At 43.5% G+C, this 17,125-nt stretch overlaps 1 protein-coding gene across 5 annotated transcripts in view; it reads left to right on the top strand.

Moving 5' to 3' along the window:
* ncoa2 (nuclear receptor coactivator 2) overlaps positions 1-17,125 on the top strand; it is a 60,981-nt gene that overhangs the window by 31,006 nt on the left and 12,850 nt on the right. For all 5 annotated transcript variants that reach the window (XM_065949076.1, XM_020645402.3, XM_020645394.3 and 2 more), the window contains 8 exons: positions 2,733-2,910; positions 4,395-4,583; positions 6,786-6,887; positions 7,980-8,120; positions 8,530-8,677; positions 8,949-10,302; positions 15,383-15,581; positions 15,685-15,891. In XM_065949076.1, coding sequence (XP_065805148.1) covers positions 2,733-2,910; positions 4,395-4,583; positions 6,786-6,887; positions 7,980-8,120; positions 8,530-8,677; positions 8,949-10,302; positions 15,383-15,581; positions 15,685-15,891 — 2,518 coding nt within the window. The remainder of the gene's footprint in view (positions 1-2,732; positions 2,911-4,394; positions 4,584-6,785; positions 6,888-7,979; positions 8,121-8,529; positions 8,678-8,948; positions 10,303-15,382; positions 15,582-15,684; positions 15,892-17,125) is intronic.

Genomic DNA, 17,125 nt, shown 5'->3' with positions numbered 1-17,125 from the left:
AGCATGCTGTTGTTATAACCTCCTGGGAACGAGTCTTGTTCTGTCACATGACTGTGGTACAGTTTGCATTCCTGGATTACTGCACTGTATGGTTCTGCTGTGTGGTATGATGACATCATCAGTGAATCAATTGGAGGCTAAGGCAGAGTGTGTTTGGGAATTTATCTATTGTAGTACCAAGTGATATCTGAATCCTGATAACTATCTTCAACTTTTAAACCCTTGTTTCATTATACAAACCCTGTTGATCATCTGCTTGTATAAAACGGTCGGAAATTGGCAAATTTTTATTTTAATAAGATCAAATACAAACCAGTAAAACTATCTTAAGTTGACACCATTATTGTTTTAATTATTACATTTAATTTACAACATTTAAACTGTCTTAAAGTGGGGGAAATAATTGTTTAGCTGATTAGATATACCATAATAAAGTCTTGGGAAAAACAGTCTCTTAAATTTAACAAAATAAAATCTCCAGATATATCTTAAATCGTTCTAAATAAGGCAACATATTTATTTGTCTTTAAAAAAAAATGAAAAATTGTCTTGTCTAAGACAAGGGCGGGGGGGCTGGGGCTGGAGCCGATACCAGCTGACTTTTGGGCGAGAGGCGGGGTACACCCTGGACTGTTGACCAGTCAATCACAGGGCAACCTTAAATCAATCATATGTACATTAAAATTGTCTAATGGTGACAAAATGATTTGTTTTAAGAATTAGAAATGTCAACCAAAATGGACAAACTTTATTATTCTGGCTAAAGTTATTATTTAAATAACAATGAATCTTAAAAAAAATGTAAAGCTCTCTTCAATGAGCAAAAATCTCATTTGAATCACTCGATTTATCCAAAAAATAGAAATGAAACACTCTCAAATCATATTTTAAACTCTTAATATAACTTAAAAATAGAAATAGAGAAATAGAAAAACTGTCTGAATTTGTTTAAAAAATCTTTCACTTATTTAGCTCGATGTAATAAATAAAATATGAAACTGCCTTAACCTTGCAAAGTAATCATCACAATCCTAAAATATATCATTAAGATAATGGAAAACAGTCTTCAGTCGTTACACAACTTGTTCTTCAACCAGCAGTCTTGTCATTAAAAAATGTAAATCCAACTGAACATTTGAAGCCAGATATAAACTGAAACATTTGGAAATACCAACAAGGTATTTGAAATCAACACGGGCCTGTGCTGTGGCCAGTTTGAATAGGTTGAACAGGACAGCAATGCCCTGTCGTGCTGTTTATGCAGCATGTTTAGCATAAAATATATGTGAGGAGAGACCCTGTGTGCAGAGCAGCCCTCTCTTGTCATAAATAACAGTAACACTGTGAGGGGAGAGGAGAGCTGACCCAGAGCTCACTCCCTCCTTTCACAACTCACTACCTTCTGTGTATTTATTACCGTGGAGGTAAAACCATATAGAGTCATATATTAACACAACAGGCTAGCTGCAAAGTGGAACCTGAAGATGGAAAGTATGGCACATTTGAATTCAGGGTATATTCATTTGTGTCATTCCTATTCCCCTCTGCAGCAGTGTATGTTTAATCAGGACATTGTAAATGAAACTATTGGCTAACTGCATTACGCAAGATTGTCTGCAAGAAGGCAATAGTTGGCACCAAAAGAGTGTTTGCTCTCTTTCTGTTTGCCCTACTTGTCCAGTACATGGTCTTTCTCCACACAGGGGTGGACTTGCACAACCCATGTTGCGTTTTGGAAACCTGCTTGGCTTCATGCAGTGATAGATGAGATCTCCTTAAAGTCTATTTTCAGCTCGTGTTGTGGTAATGCAGGCGAGGGAAAACTTCTCAGTTTGATCATGTGTGATGTGGGATGGAGAAGGTTGCTACACCCAGAAAGTTAAGCCTGCTGGTTGAACACAGGTATTCTATCAAGAGCGGTTGCAGTGCGAGATGGGTATGCAGTATCAAGACTTTGATTCATGGGCTGTTAAGGGGGAAAAAAAAAAAACAGCACATGATTTGTGTCATGAATGTGATGTAAAGTGTGTGTATGATTATTTTAGCAGAAGCGATGAGCAGATACCTTGGCAGTTCATTCTTCGCTTGGCACGAGATTTCGCAGCTTTACAACCAGCAGAAATCCCCTTTTTTTTTAAAGAGCTAGATGTGATTTGATGGCCTAATTGACACCATCTTGTGTGTAATGGCTGACCTGGGGCTGTATTATTTCAATTAAGCGCTCCTCCTCTCGCACATCCTCCAATCTCTGCAGGCACACGCTTTTATCCTGTCTTCTATCAGCCGCGCCGATGTTGAACATCAGCAGCAGAGATTGATGGTATCCAGCACTCAGTGTGCCGATCCACTGTCTTTAGAAACGGTGTAGCATGTGCTGCATGTTACACAACCCCACAAAAGTACCTCACCAAAATTTGCAGCTGGTGTTAGTGTGAAATGAAGGTGGTCAAACAGATTCTTACCCTCCTAATTCTGCATTGATTTCACAGCTGAGATTTGCTTTCATCTGAATCAAGACGTCATTTTCAGTACAAAACTATTTGCAAATGCACAAACAGATCTACAAATGCTTACACAGGTCTGCATACACGTTTGTGAATCCATCTGCCATTTGTGGAAATGTGTTCGGATTTGTTGCCAAGACTATAGCTCCATCGAGAATGTTAAAAAAAAAAAAAAGCAAATATCTGTCCTGACTTTCTGTTATTTCTTTCTCCCTCTCACCTCTCCAGGCCCTGGACGGCTTCTTCTTTGTGGTAAACATGGAGGGTAACATCGTGTTCGTGTCTGAGAACGTAACCCAATACCTGCGCTACAACCAGGAGGAGCTGATGAACACCAGCGTCTACAGCGTGCTGCACGTCGGGGATCACGCAGAGTTCATCAAGAACCTGCTGCCTAAATCCCTGGGTTAGCCTCCAGCCTTACTTTTCTCCCCGCTTTGCTCCACAGCTTTTTGTCCACCTGTCAGTTTCCGGTGCTCCACGTCTCTCTCTCTCTCTCTCTCTCTCTCGCTATGTTTTCTTAATGCTGCATGTATGTCCTACATGTTGCATCATCCCACCTCCGCTCATAACTCTCTGTAATCTACACCCTGACCTCAACTCTTTTGTTTTACACAGTCTGCTTTTGTTCACCTCTTTTCTTCCCCATGTTCAGACGGCTATGTTGTAGGAGGCTGTTTTAATAATAATGGAGCTTAAATGAAATGTTTGTCTCAACTGCTGCAAAGGAAAATTGGGTATGGTTAATCTGCAGGGTTGGTCTTGTGTGTAAGACCTATCAGTTCTTCATTTTCTCTTTTTGCTCATGCTCAGCTCAGACAGTAGCTCTCGCTCTTCTTCTTCTTCTTCTTCTTCTTCTTCTTCGTCTTCCTCCTCCCTCCCTTTTCAGCTAATTAACTTCCTTTTTCGGCATCTCTCCCCTGTCAGCAGCATCGCTCCCTTCCTATATTCTCCTCTCATGCCCTTCCTTCCCCTTCTCTTGGTTTTGTGTGTTATTCTCACCCTCGTCAAGTTCCCATTGTAATTCTCTCACTTATCCATTTTATGAATCCTCCCTGAAGAGCAATGTTCTTTTTTTTCTTTCTTCCTAGCATTGCTCATATCATGAAAACAGTTGATTTTTGCAAGACAGACAGAGTTTCTCTTTCTCTCTGTCGTTTTTTTTTGCCCTCTTCTTCCTTTTCTCGCCCTCTCCATCTCCTCTTCATAAAAGCTGATCGCATTGTATGTCAGGAGCTCTTTCTAAGTCTCTTCTGCTCTTCCTCTCCTCTCCCGGTGCTTCGGATTGAGGTCTGAGTGCCCAGCCATCTGGGTGGGGGAGCAGCGCAGAGCCGAGCACCCTGGAAACGATCAGTGGGCTGTGTCCCAGATACTGGGAGATTATCAATGCACCGAATGAGATCACAAACCAGATGGAGTGTGATGGGAGTTTGCTAGAGTTAAATGAGTTGTGTGTGTGTGTGTGTGTGTGTGACTGAACATCTCTCCTGTTCTTTTATAAGTGTGTGTACATGCGTGTTTGCTCGCGCCTGTGTAAGTGTTGGAGAGCAGAAAAAAAGATTGGCAGAGATGTTTTAGAGGACATGCATATGGAGGCCTGGCTGTGATGCATTGCTGTGGATAGATGGCACAGGGCTCAGGCTTCCAACTGCTTATCGTGACTGATCTCTACCCAGCAACCGCTCTCTCCTTTTTTTTTTTACACTTTTTCCGCCTTCATTCTGTCTGTCTTGCTCTCATTATGTCTTTCACTCGCAGTGTGGTAGCTTCTCTTGGCTCTTTGTCTCCCCTTATTTTGGCTGCAGTAAAAAAAAAAAAAATCATCCAATAAATATTCCCCTATGGAAGCCACATCTCTGAAGAATGCTGCTTCTCGCCCCTTCTCCGCAGTTAACGGAGTCCCGTGGTCCAGCGAGGGTCCGAGGAGGAACAGCCACACATTCAACTGCCGAATGCTGGTCAACCCGCACGGCGAGAACCAGGACGAGCAGCACGAGCACGAGCCCCAGCCACAGAAATATGAGACCATGCAGTGTTTCGCAGTTTCCGAGCCCAAGTCAATCAAGGAGGAAGGAGACGGTACGCAGGGGGAGAGGGGGAGAGGGGGAGAAAGAGTGTCATTTGATATGAAAACAGCAACCCTACAAAACAACCTTGGACAAGATTAGTTTTTTTGAACTTCTCAGAATTTCTCTTATGATTAGATTTTGACTTATCTTGGATACATTTCTGATTAGGAAACTTGTGAATAAACGAAAAGAAAAGTAGGATTTCACAGGATAAGGATCTCTGAGCTGTCCTGAAAAAAGCAAGCCATGAGTGGAACAGTTTCTTATACACTGCGTTCATTATGAAGAGCAAGCTCATGACAGAAAGATTGCCTTAGGGAGAAATTAATTAGCCTAAGATCATCTGTGACGCTGAAGTCTAACGTAAATAAATGAGGAAAAACTCCAAGTTAAACTCCTAAATTAGAAGAAGAAAAAAAAACGTTTGCATTTCTACCTGAAGTGACACCAGGCTGGTTGCTTCTGTGTTCAGTGACTGAATTAAAGTCAACTGATTTCGATTTCTTAAAGAGCTTGAAGAGGGTGTCTGCTAGCTGAGTTGATTGCTCATGTTGAAGCTCAAAAACCTTGATCAGGACAAAAAAGGAGTTAATGGGCTTTCCTTGTTCTAAGAAATCTCCGAACTTGACCGCAGCAGAATGGTTAATGGTGTGCATTGACTGATTCTGAATAGAGAAGGTTTAGTCAAGTCCTGTTACTGGCATTTAAAAAAAAGTCCTTTAAGCAGCTGATGAAGAGCAAAGCCGGTGCCACTCAACCTGCATCCATGAAAAGTTAAGTGACACGAGGGAGACGTGAGGCTGGGCAGCTGTCATTAAAGCCCATCTATAATTCATGTACATCCCTCACAAACCCTAGCTTATGGCTGCAAGTACAGGATGTAGCTGTTTAGAACAAGTGTATTGCATCAGTGAAACCTTTGGATAACCTTCAAATAAGTCTCAAAACAACCGCATATCAACTTATTTTAAAACATTTATCAGAGCTTGTGTGAGCAGAAAAGAGAGGAGCTGCATTCCCGGTGTCGACATCTGCTCACCTTTCCTGGGAAATGATTTGAATTGTGTGTTACTTCTGTTCTTCTTACAGTAAGTCACAGAGAGGGCAGTGCACTTTTCCTGTGGATTGCAGAGCTGCAAGAAACCCGAGATCCCGTAGTTTGAAGGAAATTTCCATCACAAGTGCCTTTCCTTTTTTGAAAGATATTAAGAACGTTGCACAAAGAAAAAGGAGTTGCGTAATGCTTTTCAAAACAAGTCAATTACCTCTACTGCATAAATTCCACTAAATGAGCAACCTTAATTTCCCAACATAACTGAATAAAAAGTCTAGATCAGTGGTTGATTAGAACAATGAGTGAAAATGCAAATGTTTTCCTCCAACCTGACTTCACCCCTCTCCGGGTTTCTTTGTGCACCAGCTGCTTGCCAGCCATACTTTGGCAAATGCACCGACTAGGACGCAGGCCAGAGGTGTGTGAGAGAGAGAGAGAGAGAGAGAGAGAGTGAGTGTGTGTCTTCGTGTTAGCAGTAAACCTGGATCAGTGGGTAAAGTTGCAGGAGGAGTTTGTCCAGCCGTAGACTGAGAAGGAAGAAAAGGGAAAGCAAGAGAGTTTGGAGAGATTCACAGATCTCTGGGCCCGACCACCCAAGAAGGTGTGTGTGTGTGTGTCAGCTCTGGCATGCATTCCTTTGCTTGAAACATGTGGGATTGTGGGTATTACTGGCTCAGGGAAGTCAGATGGCAGACTTTTCGGGGTCACCCCAGTCCTGAACTTGGCAGTGTCATCAATGGTGTGCTGCTGTCATTATTGAGCGATGGCAATCTTTAAAGTCGGGCCAGGGGAGGTGTCGCCGGTGCTAGATGGCAATGCAGGGGAGACTAACCGGAAACGCAATCCAGCAGGCACACGTGCACACACACCTTCAAAGGTCACACTTCATCATTTCCCTTGCCAGCGATCGCTGCTCCTCCTCATGAAAGCAGCGTAGCTCTGATCCCCATGCTCATTAATAACAGTATTAATTATGCTGCCTGGGAATAACATGCATTTCATTTTCTTTCCCTCCCTCTGTCTCCCATCATTCACGCCTTCTTCCTCCCCTCCCCTCCCCCTCCATCTCTCGTCTTCTTTGTTGCATCCTCTACCTCCTCTCTTCTTTCCTGCACACCTCCCCTCTGCTCCCTCTCTCTTCTCCTCTCTCCCCTTTAGACTTTCAGTCGTGCCTGATCTGCGTGGCACGAAGGGTGCCCATGAAGGAAAGACCCATGCTTCCCACGCATGAGAGCTTTACAACGCGCCAGGACCTGCAAGGTACACTCAAACCGCTCACCCAGCACTGGATTTACAAACTAATAAAGCATAGAACAGTTCTAAAACGTAGTCCACTCTCTTCAATAGACACATGTTCTTAGTCCTCAGAGCAACAATGGCCAGTGAATGATAATAAGTTATTCCGAATACATTCTCTAAACAGATACCTCTCCCAAACTCTGCAAAACAACATGTCTCTACTCAGACACATGCTCATTCACTCTTCATCCCATGTCACCGGCCTATAAATCACTTCACACCAGGTTGAGGTATTAAAAGATTTTTATAGCCTCAGTAAAGGCCCTTAGGGATAAAACATGGTAGTTCAACCCACTGCCCACCTCTGTCTGCACGCTGGGAGGTAAAAAGAAATCTGTGAACTCCATTGCCTTGATGCACACAAATGTCTGGATTTCACCTGGTCTTTGATGTGCTTGTAACATTTGTGTTTGGCATACACACAAAGACACAACACACAAAAAAAAAGCACACCCATTAACTCACTGGCGTATAGTAATTTACTTCCCCACCTAGCAAGAATCACGCCTTCATCTCACTACATTTTTTTTTGTAGGGCCCTGGACATATCTTGTTTGAGAATAAGAGTTTTAATTTAGGTTATGAAAATATTCATGATTAATAAATATTGCCTCTGTGATCCTCACTTGCTCATCAGATGATAATGATGTTATGCATCATCATGGCTTCTGTTGTAAATGTTTGTGGCAAGTCTTGAGTCAGTCCCTCTGGCTGTCATTCAAGCAGCAGTCTGCTTTCAGCCTGTTAAATGCATCATTGCCTCCATTTAAATCACAACCCACTGAGGAACAACTGTTACACTCTGTGTGCGTGCGTGCGTGCGTGCGTGCGTGTGTGTGAATCCTGGTTACTACTTCTACAGACATCATACCACAGAGCTGTCATACAGCAGAGTGGCAAAGTAAAGGGCATCTTCTTATCAACAAGGTGCTCTACATAATTATATTTGACAGAGACATTGAATCCCCGGCAGCCCTGCTGGTGTTTGCTTGTGTATGTAAACCTCACCTCTATGTCTGACTAAGACCACTTAACCCCCTCCTCTGTGTTTAGGTAAGATAACGTCCCTGGATACCAGTCTCCTGCGGGCGTCCATGAAGCCGGGCTGGGAGGATCTAGTGAGACGCTGCATCCAGAGGTTCCACCTGCAGAACGACGGGGAAATGTCTTTTGCCAAGAGACATCAGCAGGAAGGTAATCCTAATTACCTGCCATTGGCTATCATGTTTGATTCATGGAGAGTTACTTAATTTGGTCCTTTTAATGCTTACAGAAAATTGCATATTTATAGAATGGTGGTTTGATCATTTGCCCCCCTCTACAAAAAAAAGCGTATGGATTCACAGGCTGCTACTTTAGTCCCTAAATAAAAACTGCAAACAGAATCTTAATTCAAAATTAATTGAATTGAATTTATTGTATTAGGAAGTTGCGCATTAATCAACCTATCAGCAATATGTGTCAATGTAAGTAAATACAGGGCTTAGTACAAAAGCTAAATAGCCGACCAAGCATGAGTCGTACATTTTTGTTTGCAAATTCATTTATTTTATGACATGTTTTGTGTTTGCATCTTCTAATATAAGTACGTATGTGTCCTTAGTGCTCCGCCACGGACAGGCTTTCAGCCCCATCTATCGTTTCTCCCTCTCTGATGGAACCATCGTGTCAGCCCACACCAAGAGTAAACTGGTGCGCTCACCTGCCACCAACGAACCCCAGCTCTACATGTCCCTGCACATTCTCCAGAGGTATGTCTCTCTACCTACACCTGTGTCAGGAAGACAGAGGCAAATTTGCAGCATGAACATGGTTTCATGTTTTAGCCTGTTCGTGCCCTGCAGCACACCATGCTGGCTTCATGTGTTCTGTGTCAGCGGGTTAAGATGTGCTCGTGGTTTGAGTTGCGCTTATTTTTCGAGGGACTGAATTGACTAATGTTCACTGCTTTCTAATTTCTCTTGAACTTTATTATTCAACTGTTTAAGTGTGCTTTCTGTTCTTGTGTGTGTACATCTTCAGGGAGCAGACAGTTTGTGGAATGGGTCAGGACATGGGTCCTGGCGGTCAGGCCACAGGGATGGCTCCCAAACTGATAAACCCCTCCACCCCCTCCATGACTCCTCCAACCCCAGGCTCTTTGCCAGGCTCGGGGCCTCAGGGCCAAGACACTACCATCAGCAGCAACAGCACGCCTTTCTCCCCTCCAGGCCCAGCTGGCCCAAGAGAGCCTGCAGCAATGGGGGGCCATATGCAGGGCTACCGTTTCGGCTGCCCCCCACCACACAACCACACTGGGGGCATGCAGCCTCCACAGCAGGGCACTAACTGGAGGATGAACAGCCCGTCTCGCGCTAGCCCCAGCCCTGCCGGTGGACCACATCCACCTCAGCAGAACTCTATGCTGTCGCCCAGACACCGAGGGAGTCCTGGGGGGGCCGGCAGTCCTCGTGTAGCAGGAGGCATGCACTCCCCCTCTCCAGTGGGGATGTGCGGAGGAGGACCTGGGAGTGCAGGTAATAGCAACACAACTAGCACCCATGCTAACAGCTACACTAGCAACTCTCTGTCAGCACTGCAGGCTCTTAGCGAGTGTCACGGCGTGGGACACGGGCCCCCCCACGCGCACACTCTCGGGTCTCCGGACCGAAAGATAGGCTCCCCAGCTGGGGTGACAACCGGGTCAGGGGTGAACTCTCATCTCATGTCAAAACTTGGAGGCAGTGGGGGGCCTGTAGGTGGTTCAGGAGACTCATTTGGACCTCATTCAGAGGGGGGTCAGGGGCCCACGCAGGGCCAGACAGAGAGAAACCTAGCTGAGCCCAAGGAGGAGAGAGACGGGCCCACTGATGGCCATGATGCTCACAACCGTCCCCATGACAACAAGGGCAACACTAAGCTGCTGCAACTGCTCACCACCAAGCCCGAGCCTCTGGAGATGCCCCTTTCTCCAGGCGCAGGAGGCGAGGGCAAGGACCTGGTCGGGACGGGGGTCCGGGCCGGCCAAACTGGGGGGAACACACATGCCACTTCCCTTAAAGAAAAACACAAGATCCTCCACCAGCTGCTTCAGAACAGCACGTCTCCTGTAGACCTGGCCAAACTCACAGCGGAGGCCACGGGCAAAGAGCTGGGCCAAGACCAAAACCCCGGGGCTGGCGGTGCAGCTGCTGGGACAGAAATTACTCCGAAGCAGGAGCCCCTGAGCCCTAAGAAGAAAGACAATGCCCTGCTACGCTACCTGCTGGATAAAGATGACACTGTACTTAAGGACAAGGTGCCTAAACTGGAGCCTGGGGAGGTGAAGGTGGAAGGTGGAAAGCACCCGCTTGTCAAGGCAGAGAAACAAGACGCAGGATACGACCGCGCAGAACAGGTCAGTTTCAGTACCCTCTTTGTCCTTTCTTTTTTACTGCATCATTGCTGTGTTTTGAACAATAAAAAGACTTCTGTAAAACTTATTTTCTTACCTCATTCCATGTAGCCAAACAAAACTCCAAAACTTTTCTGCCCTGTACTGCTCTACTTGCCTCCTCTCTCTCTGTCTGAGTATTAATCTGGGTTAGGTGGCAGATGTTGTCTCCTCCCAAGTCCCATGTCCACACAGGACGCTACAGCTAAACACAGTCCTGCAGAGTAGAGGTCAGGTAGCATTTGTGGCATACATACAATCACATACACGTTTACAGTTTTGTTGTACACTCTAAAGACATCTTTATTTTTAATCACGTATATAAACATCTGGGCCTTTCACTGCTGATGTGTTGGCAGCACAATCTGAGTGAAGCTGTCTGCCCAGCTTCAAACAACTGTGACATTTGGAAGGAGCCCCTGTGGTTCTCCAGCTATTTGATCCTGGTTGCATTTGGCCCGAGTCCTCAGGTTTGGCACAGCGCTCAGGTCAGGCGCTGAAAGAGAGAAGAGGAAGAAAGTAAAATGGGAAAAAAAGCAGAGGGAGTGTTGCTGGTAAAACCAGAGATTTCAGCATAGCAGGATTTTTAGCTCGCTAAAACTGGAAATTAGAATGATATTTTAAGGACAGGAATAACGAAGAACATGTACAATTCATTCTACTTAACACATATTAATGACAGAAGGCAAATGTCATATTTATCACACACAAAAATGGCAAAACACAAAATTACGTACATGCTCTTTCAACCTTCAGTGTCCCTTGTCCTCCCATAAGCTCTCTTTTTAAAGAGAAGTCTGCATATGACATGCACGCCATTTAAATGTCAGTAACATAAATTAAAAGTCTTCTGTTGCGATGCATGTTCAAGGCATTGCTGTCTTATTGTTTTTCCACCTTGTGTTGCACATTCCTAAGTGTTCAGACAGATGTGCAGTGGTACACAATGTCAGCTAGCACGGCAATGTTGCTAGCTGTGTGGTAACGTACAGCATGTGCTCAGGTACATTTTAAGAAGAGAAAAAAAAAGGTGATTGGACGGATAATAAGAGCTGCTGTTGAAACTGAACAAAGAAGGAGAGATGAGAGAGGTGTAGATACCCCCAGGAGAGCCCAGCCTCGGCAGGCGGAGTGAAAATGATGAGCCATATGCTCCTGCATGTCCTCTCTGCTACCATGGAGATAGAGGGGGAGAGGGAGTGGTGTGTTTGTAGAACAAGGAACGTACAAGAAACAATAGAAGGAGGAAGAAATTGAGAGACTTTATGTGGATGTCTGGACGCTGGATGTTTCATTTTAAGGGAAGCAGCAGCAGCAGCAGTAGTAGTAGTGTTCGAAGCGAAATGAAAATCCGCTTCACAGAGAGGTGGTGATTAAAGCCCTCGGAGCGTTTAACAGTGATGGTGATTACACATTTCAGTGCCTATGGTTTCCAAGCCAGGACAAGGGCATTTATTAGATGTACTAAAGCCATGACTTCATTAGAGCCATTACATGTGTGTGAGTGGATTTCTCTTCCTCACTGGTGAATTGCTGCTCAGCCATGTGTGAAAGCTGACTGTACTAGTTAAAAAGTCCACTCATCCTTCTCTCTGTACTAACCTCACCCACTGTGTTCTCGCTGTATCTCCCTCCCTCCCTCCCTCCCTCCGTCTTTCTCCTCCTCATGATTGTTAGAGGGCTGAATTATTGATGCCTGGAGCAGAGCTAAATGAGAAATCAGAGCACAGCAACAGTAATAGTGGCTTTGCTGATGGCTAAAGGAAGTACAGGTTTGGTCATTTAGTCGCATGACCCTATGGCAGGCAAGATGATCACTGTTTTATGTGTGTGTGTGTGTGTTCATTCGCAAACAGTGCCATGGAAACATACCGCCCTCTGAAGCTGCATAATCCTCTTTCTATCCTCCTTTACGAAACATCTTCCTTTTGTAATGTTGTCAAATTAAGTACGTAATCATCATCAGTAGTATGTTGGTCATTGCATCGCCATGTAGAAACCACTGCAGTTCACCTTACAAATATTTTGTGTTTCTTTGACAAGAATTGTGTTGGATATTTAACACAATGGCTATATTCCCCTCTATGACCGGAAAAACTTAAGTCATTAAAGAAAATACAGAAATGTATCTCATTTCTTAATATACTTTAAGAGAGTGTATGATGTCAGACTGCATGTCAATACTTGCTGTTTTCATTGGTGCTCAATCGCAGGCAAATATAACCTACATTTTCAGAAACACGCAGGACAAAAGAGAAAACAAAGGTTAAAGTTTTCCAAAACCAGTGAGCCATTTATCCTCTGAATCACTTAGCACATATTATTGGGATAATTGATCCTCCATCATAACTTTGAAAGTTTTTGCTGCCATCACAAATTTTTTTTAATTGTTTAACTATATATATATATTTTTTTATTCTTATCACCTGTCCTGCATTAAAAAATAATCCTAAAAAGTGTTTAAAGGAGCAATATGTAACACCTAGTGTTTAAATTGCGTGCTTCAGTTTAAATTCAAAACATTGGGTAGAGCTGTCTCCCTCGGCCCCCTCCTTCCTTCAGTCAATGTGCACGTAGGTTGCCATGTCATAGACATGGAAGCTTCAGTGTTTAGCCACTCCTGCATCAGCAAAGCATCTCAAGTATTTATCCTAGTTTTACCACGTTTCTGCTCTTTGAGATTATTAGAAAAATCTCTTTTTAGGTCGGGTAGAATCAGTTATATCTGAACGCTGCAACACGTGTTGGTTTGCGTGATAACTAATGTCATATCTGGCAAACCAAGGGACGTCCAAAACAACCATGTTGGGGTGCCTTAAAACTATTTATCTTCTCTGGTAAAAAGAAATACAAACCACACCGAACCAGAATCTAAACTTAGAAGGAGAACATACTGGCTGCTGCGCTGTTGTCAGAGAAGCCAGCACTTTAACGTAGCATGTTTCCTTCATGTCTGATAATACAGGAAGGTCATTTTAGATTCAGTTCAGTTAATACCTTACATATTGCTCCTTTTCAGTCAGTGAACACATTTTTACAAAAATTAAAATGTTTTTGCTGACAAAATTAGATTCTGATACCAAAGTAAAATTACTTTTGCTTTACTTGACAGCAGCAGTTTTGCTCTACCCACCCTGTTTCTCAGTTCCCTTTTTCCTATGAAATAGCCTGCATCAAGTCAGAGTGGTACACTGTTCCCTAACCTTTACTCCACTTTGCCATCGGGGTGGGTACTGTACATAAAATTTGGATCAAATACAACGTGTTTAAACACTTTCTGTTTGAGAGTTTTGATCAATTTAAACTGAGAACAATTTAAACAATGTAAGAATACACATTTGGCTCCGCCTCTTTGCCTCCCTGGTGTGAGACAGTCAACCTGTACTGTTCCAAAGCACACAGCATTTGTAAAGTTGGACCTATTTTGTATCCGACGTGTCTACATATATTATATGTTGTAGTTGAACTTGAACATTTTACTGTTAATAACTTTTTATATCTAGTAAGTAACCACAATTACAAAGACCCAAACACAGTTAAGTTTTACTCTCACTCAATTTTTGACTCTGCAGATATTTACATTCGTCTGTTGGGTGTGGGGTTTCACAAAGAGCAAGTGCCTGAGGCAAAAAACATACAGGACTTTTAAATATGCATGTTTGCCCTGAAACAAACTGGATCTTGTAATATATTGTCTGTCTTAGCAGCTCCTCCATTGTTACTAACACACTTACACCCAAAACCCTGAGAAATGATCCTCAAATGTAGCATTGCTCAGGAGTGATTTTTGTCTTTACAAATCTGTGCAGTTTGAGTCTCAGTTACAGTGTATCCTCCGGTAATGCAGAGAGGAAGGACGTGGATTGCTCTACATGCGCTGATACGCATTGAGGGAAAAGAGAGTAACGGGGATTGATAGAAATAGGACCCATTAAGGGTAAAAGCAACCAGAGAAGACGAGAGAGTAGAAAGTGGGAGGAGAGAGAGAATTGGAGAGGAGGAGGAAAGAGCAAACTGAGAGCGTACAGGAGCATTACATCATTCCTGACCTCATTAGGGCTTTTCTCTCTCCCACCACCGCCCCCCACCCTCACTCTGCTGCTCTCTCTAGCTCTCCTACATATCCTGTATGCTTGTAGCGATTGGCATTGGGAGGTTATCTGTTTGCTGCTGTGTGTGTGTGTGTGTGTGTGTGTGTGTGTGTGTGGAGATGTTTTCTGTTACAGAGTATCTTAAGGTGGAGGATTAAAGGTCTTACAGTAGAATGCAGGCTTTGAGATAAACATTACATATGCCATATTGGACCCTGGCTATCTCTAGCATCATGTTCATGCTAAACTAATACATGTCACTGTCTGGAACATTAAGGGTACAACGCTGTGTCTGTTTTCCTGCTGTACAGTACAGTATGTCACGATCAGGAGCCGCCAGTGTTTCCAAGTGTGCTGCACTCTTGTGGCCACTTCCAGACAGTGCAACTTATTTACCTGAAGTTCCCCCACGCCTCACAGAGAAGCTCTACAGTCACTTTTGTTTATGTTTTATATATTCAATTCAAACTTGGGCACCAACCAAACTCCTGCCACCGCTCACCGCTCTCCCGTGTTACTCAGCAGAAAGCAGCTTCTGTAGCCACATGTTTTCTCTCAATAGGGACAAAAACAGTCATAAGAAGTTAATGGCATTCTTAAAAATGTGCTAAAAAATTGTGGACTTTCTAAAGCAAACCAGACCCAATTGTCTGTTTAAAAAAAAATCACCAGCCAGTAGGCACAGAGGAGTGTGTGTCAGACGAGCTAAGTCAATGTGAAGCGTGGCCTAGATTCAATGAAATTGGTCTGTTTTATCCCGGGGGTTACTGCTGTATTATAAGCAAGGCCAAGCCTGCTGTTACCATCTCTTAGATCTTACACGTGTTGTTGTGTTTACAGTGTCAAGTCTGCTCTCTAAATGTGTGCAGGTGAGACAACATTGTTTTCCAAGTTGGCTCATCTGTTTCTTGTTATTCACACTTTTTTTCTTTTTCTTTGGATGTTCTCTCCAGTCGTCGGAGCTCGACGACATCCTGAACGACCTGCAGAACGCTCAGCCGCAGCTCTTCTGTGAACCCCGGCCCGTCTCGTTGCCCAGTCCCATGGACAAACAGAACATTATCAACGACATCCTGCAGATGTCTGAAAACAATCCTGCCATGGCCGCGCAGCAGCAACACAGAGCCATGGGGGCTAACATGGCCCCAACAAGTTAGTCCTACAAAATTATCCTTTTTATGAAGCTGTGAAGCAGATGTTATTGTATTATTTCTTAACTTATCATTGGCTAAACTTGCTGATTCCTCTCTTTTAGATTTTGGGGGTGTCCGACCAGGCCAGCCAGGCCGGGGTCTGCCTGTGAGGAGTGTGTCCCTGGATATGAATGTGTCACCCCAGCAGCCCTCATTACAGTACCCCATAAGAGCCAACAGCCCGTACACTCTCATGCAGCAGCAACAGCAGCAAGGCTTGGTGGGAAATCACGGCATGATGGCTAATCAGTCTGGTATGGTTAGCACAGGTGTGTGTTCAGGGTTTATTATTTTTATCTTGGATGGTAGTGAGTTAGTTGCACTGTATGTCTTGTCCATTAGAAAAATAAATAACTGAGCCCGAGTCTGTTTGAAACAATTACACGCAATCTCTGAATAAGATTGAATAGATAAAGAGAATAATATGTGCAAAGTAAAGCTTAAAACATGATGTTTGAGATAGAAATTAAACAGAGAAAACATGTTTGAGCTCAAATGTTAAAATACATCAGAGTAAAGGATGCTCAAAGATAAATAAAATAAAAGCTTTTTTATTGAAGTTTGGGTTTCAAAGTGATTAAAAGTTGAATCTGATTTTACTAGCCTCTTTTCTTCCCGATGATCGTTCACAGGACACAAAAGAGAAGGAATCTCAAGTTCTGATTTTTGACTTTGGAACAAATATTAGAGCAAACACCATATCGCTGCATCCTTGTTATAACACATGTTGCTGCTCTCAACATTCTAAAACAACAAACTTTTTTCTTTTTTTTTTACTCTGCCTGTGTCGCCTCGGCCTGTGACATATCATGTCATGGCACAGTGACTCACTTCCTGTGACAGGAAATATTTAGTCACTCTGACACAAAGTTTCGCTCACTGTCGCTCCCACATATTAGAATTCCTCTAACAGCCCCCCTGCACTACAAAGATGGCTTTGAGTAGGGATGCCACAATACAGTCAGCACATGGTTCAATATGTACCTCAGTTTTTGGTTTTCAGTTCAGTTATTGGCGCGTGTTCCCTTCTTTGGAGTTTTTGGCAAATTTTAGGGAATCAGCAAGGAATCATTCTTTTTATTTTCCCCAAACTATTTATTTAAGCAAATAGATGTTTCCATTTACCCACATTCCTAGTGTAGGATGTGAAATCTCAGCAAATAGAAGGCGGTAGTGCCATTAAGAAATGTACACATGGGAAGACATTTCAGTATTTTCACTCTCAACTCGTCTGCGTCATGCAGGGATCAGCTGGTGTCTACGTGACACCCTGCTAACGTTACAGCCTGATGTACGCTGTTGCTGTGAATTTTTGAGTGTTACATTTGAGTAGGTAACGCGTTAAAAGCCATGTTTGCAGACATCATTTTCTTGTTTACCATTTTGTCTTCCTTGTCATTATACTCGATGCTCGAAATGTCCCCACACCACTGAATTAAAAAGACAGCGGTGTTTCCTCATTCTGCCAGCTTCTCACCATGATAAAGTAATGGAGTTTCCTCA

Source organism: Labrus bergylta, chromosome 20 (assembly GCF_963930695.1).
Source record: "Labrus bergylta chromosome 20, fLabBer1.1, whole genome shotgun sequence".
NCBI lineage: Eukaryota > Metazoa > Chordata > Actinopteri > Labriformes > Labridae > Labrus > Labrus bergylta.
The sequence above is the reverse complement of the archived record's forward strand: the minus strand, read 5'-3'. Positions and strand labels throughout refer to the sequence as shown.